Below are 3,907 nucleotides of genomic sequence, written 5' to 3' on the forward strand. Positions count from 1 at the left end.
GATATGTTCCTCTCCTGTGACTGATTCAAAGTGATGATGCTCCTCAGGTATGTGCCATTCCTAGAGTCCTTGATAGTAAAAACCTTCCCAGATTGGTTGACAGGTTGCCCGTTAAAAACCCACTGCAACATGGGAGGGTTTCCCATGATTTCACAGGAACAGTTGATCTGATTTGCAGTTTTGATGCAACTAGAAGATGGCAGGATCTTTGGAGGAACTGTAAAGTAAACAGAAGTAACTTTCACCTGAAAATATTTTTACATTGTTTCCAAATTAATTCAATTATGTTTAAACCAGCTCTGGGAACACATATATTGGGTTGATATTGTGATGAGATTTTTTTTGTTGGTAAATTTTGCAACATAGATCTTTGAAGAAAAATCCTAATTACTGATGCTCATTAAGGTCCATTAAGGTTTCAACAAACAATAACAAATGCTTTTTAATTTTACAAATTTTTAAAAGCAGGAACCTCATGAAGAGTACTAATAATAAATCATGAATGAGAAATATTCTTTTCTGCAAGTTCATTAAAAGGGACATAGAATGCAAAACCGAGTTTACAATGTCATAGATGAATGATAGTGCAAAGGAGGTGTCGGGTTGGTGTCATGTCTGTATATATATATATATATATATATATATATATATATATATATATATATATATATATATATATATATATAGCAAAGGCATATTAAAAACAAGGGCATTGTTTAAAATAGTTCACCAAACTTCTCCATCTCATCTTCAAAAGCAAGTCAACATAACTGAACAAAATCTGTATATTTTCAAAAAAAAAAAATGAACTAACTTACACAAAATCTCTGCTTTCAAACTTGTAGTGAGATTTTTATTCACATTTCCATTCTCATTTATGTAGACAGCAGTGCATGAGATGGTCATTCTGTGATGGAAGCTGGAAGCAGTAAAGCTTAGAACAGAGGTCTTGAGCGAAGTCTTATTTGGATTCATCAGCAGTTTCTCCAGAACATTCCCCATCATGGGCGTCCATGTCAGCGTAGGGGGATGATGCAGACAGGGAGCTGCAGCAGAGCATGTCAGATTTACCCAGTCTCCCTCCTTCCCCTCAAGTATGGATGGAGTTAGAGTTGGTGTGGGAAAATGTTCTTGAAGAGAGATTTAATGATATCATTTAACAAACAAAAACATCATTAATGCAAAAATAAATTAAACATGTCAAAAAAAGTAGAAAACCTACCTTTGACATCAATTTTTACACTTGCATCTTTAAAAGTATATTTAAGACTATTACAATCCAGTCTAAAGTGATAAGCATTGCTATGATCAGGCTGGATGTTGTAGAAAGTGGTGGTGCAGTCTTTCTTTGTTAAGTTTCCTGTTACTGAATTTGTATCTGTAAGTCTTGGACTGCTGTCTTCTAAGTAAACCCACTGAGCTATGCATCCCTCTTTCAAGTCTTTTTCATATTTTCTCTGTATTTCAAAGGAGCAGGGGATGGTGACACAGGATCCTCTTAATACTTGCACCGTCTGTGGTAGAAAGACCTCGAAATTGTCACAGTTGGGACCTGTAGGACAAACCCAGTTTTAAAATAATATTCTAAGTAAATTTACTCTTATTTGTGGAAAAAATAAGTTGTCTACCTAACTAACGTCTGCTTCATGGTCTATGTCTGTTGATGCTTTATGATAATGCAATCAATGCATTAATTTGCTTTAATATTTATGGAAGCCCGTTTCTGCCACTCTGTCTCATTATAATGAGATACCATCTCATTAAAATGAGATAGTACCATGAGATAGTATCTCATTATATTGAGATGGTATCTCATTATATTGAGATGGTGTCTCATTATAATGAGATAATTTTTTTTTCTTTTTTTACAGAGTGGCGGAAACGGGCTTCCATAAATATTTTAGGTAAAACAAATACCCAAAATATATCTTAGCTTATCTAAAACAGGATTTTCTACAAGTTACTTTCTGTTATCATCTTCATACGATTTTATGGCGAAGAAATTAATATTTTATTCAATTGTAATTTGACCTCATTAAAGATAAAACCATTAGGGCCCCATTCATACAAGAGAATTAGTAATATTGTGGGAAAATAAAAACCTTACAGAGAATATTTGCACTGGTGGAAAAAGACACATCTTGGTTTCCATCTTGTTTCGTATAAACAGCAATGCAGGAGATTTGTCCATGATTCTGACGAGAGGCGTTGAAGTTCAGAATAGAGGTCCTAACTGACGTAGTGTCATGATTCTCTTGCAGTGTTTTCTGGTTGTCAAAGAATTTGGGAGTCCAGGTCAAATTTGGCGGTTGAGACTGACAGGGAGCTGGAGCAGAGCATGTAAGACTCACTGAGTCTCCATTTTTCACTTCCAAGGTGGATGGAGTCAAAATTGGTGAAGGAAGATTATCTGGTAGGAAGGTTGAAAAATACATTTAGATGCAATACTTTTTTTAATAAGTAACTTTTGAAACACACAATTGAACAAGGAAGATGGCTGATGAAGTTTGAAAAGAAGGTACCTCTGACATCAATTTTTACCCCTGCAGTTCTAAATGTGTATTTTAGGTCATTGCATTCCAGTCTAAAGTAATAAGTATTGGTATGAGCCGGCTGCATGTTGCTGAAGGTCGTGGTGCAGTCTTTCTCTGATAGGTTTCCTGATACTGGGTTTGTATCTGTTAGCCTTGGAACAGTGTTTTCTGAATGAACCCATACAGCTCTACATCTTCCATGCAAGTCTTTTTCATATTTTTTCTTTATAGCAAAGGAGCAGGGGACGGTGATGCAGGATCCTTTCAGAACTTGTACATTCTGCGGTAGAGAAACCTCATACTTGCCACAGTTTGTACCTGAGGAATAAAACAGGTTTAGAAAAATGGAAGTGAGATTTTAAAGTTAGTTTTTGCTGCCTTCCAAAGAGATTGATATTTAGTTAAAAAGATTTGGCATATGGACTGAAGTCAATTTTGTGAATTATTCTGGCATAAAGAGGGACAACATGTTATATAACATAGCCTAAAATTAAGACGGCATAACATAAACAACTTTAATAAATCTATTAAGCAGAGATTTAAAGAGTAACCACAACTTATAAGGAATATATTTTCAGAAATTTTAGTGTCCTTTTTCAGACTAAAGACCTGTACCTTGCTGAACCTCTCTGCAGACATAATGTTCAGACATATCCTGTATCTTGCTTGTGAAAAACCACACAGTGATGACTGTGAGTAGGACAGACTAAATGCTGTAGTGACTATGTGGAAAATGACTAGCGGCTCCTGTGGAAGATTGTGGTTTTTTTTTGTTACAGCAGGTGAAAGACATGAACAATTAAGACCAGCTATCAGGGCAGATAATGCAATTGGCCCGTCCACTTAAAAAAATTAAATAAAATGCACATACAAAACCCTGTACCCGCTTCTGAGGGGAAATGCGTATTAAATGTGTGCGAGAGCATGCAAAAGTCCATTTCTCCTTGTGCATGCTCATTTTAAAAGTTGCTGTCTGCATCGCTTATACAAGCTTACTTTCCGAAAGAAGATTTGCAATTTTTCCACTATGTCAGACTCATCAACAATAAGTAAAAATGGGACGAGCACCTAGGACAGCCTTACGTAAACACAATACCAGAATGATTGACAATTGGAAGGACCACTTATTTTGATGATCCAGAAAAAGAATATCCTTTAAGTTGGATCAACTTGATTCAATTAATATTAGCGACCAAAGTAATTAATTTAAGAAAGAGAAGCATTTTATTTTTAAAGTAATAAAGCATAAGGATTGAGACTTTCAGTTTGTTGATGATAATAAACACAATTCTTAGGTATATAACATTTCTGTCAGTAAATCCCTGTAACCTTTACACAATGTAGATTTAAAATATGATAATCATATTGGTTTT

The 3,907-nt window shown here is 35.0% G+C and overlaps 1 protein-coding gene across 1 annotated transcript in view; it reads right to left on the bottom strand.

Moving 5' to 3' along the window:
• The window catches only part of LOC107083541 (hemicentin-1-like), a 10,113-nt gene extending 6,927 nt beyond the window's left edge, over positions 1–3,186 (bottom strand). The window contains exons 1-2 of the mRNA XM_015372860.1: positions 3,150–3,186; positions 2,719–2,852 (exon numbers count right to left, since the gene is read on the bottom strand). Of these exons, the coding sequence (XP_015228346.1) occupies positions 2,719–2,852; positions 3,150–3,186 (171 nt within the window). The remainder of the gene's footprint in view (positions 1–2,718; positions 2,853–3,149) is intronic.
• Positions 3,187–3,907: the final 721 nt, after the last annotated feature.

The sequence above is a fragment of the Cyprinodon variegatus genome, unplaced genomic scaffold (assembly GCF_000732505.1).
Source record: "Cyprinodon variegatus isolate N-32 unplaced genomic scaffold, C_variegatus-1.0 Scaffold77, whole genome shotgun sequence".
In the NCBI taxonomy this organism is placed as follows: domain Eukaryota; kingdom Metazoa; phylum Chordata; class Actinopteri; order Cyprinodontiformes; family Cyprinodontidae; genus Cyprinodon; species Cyprinodon variegatus.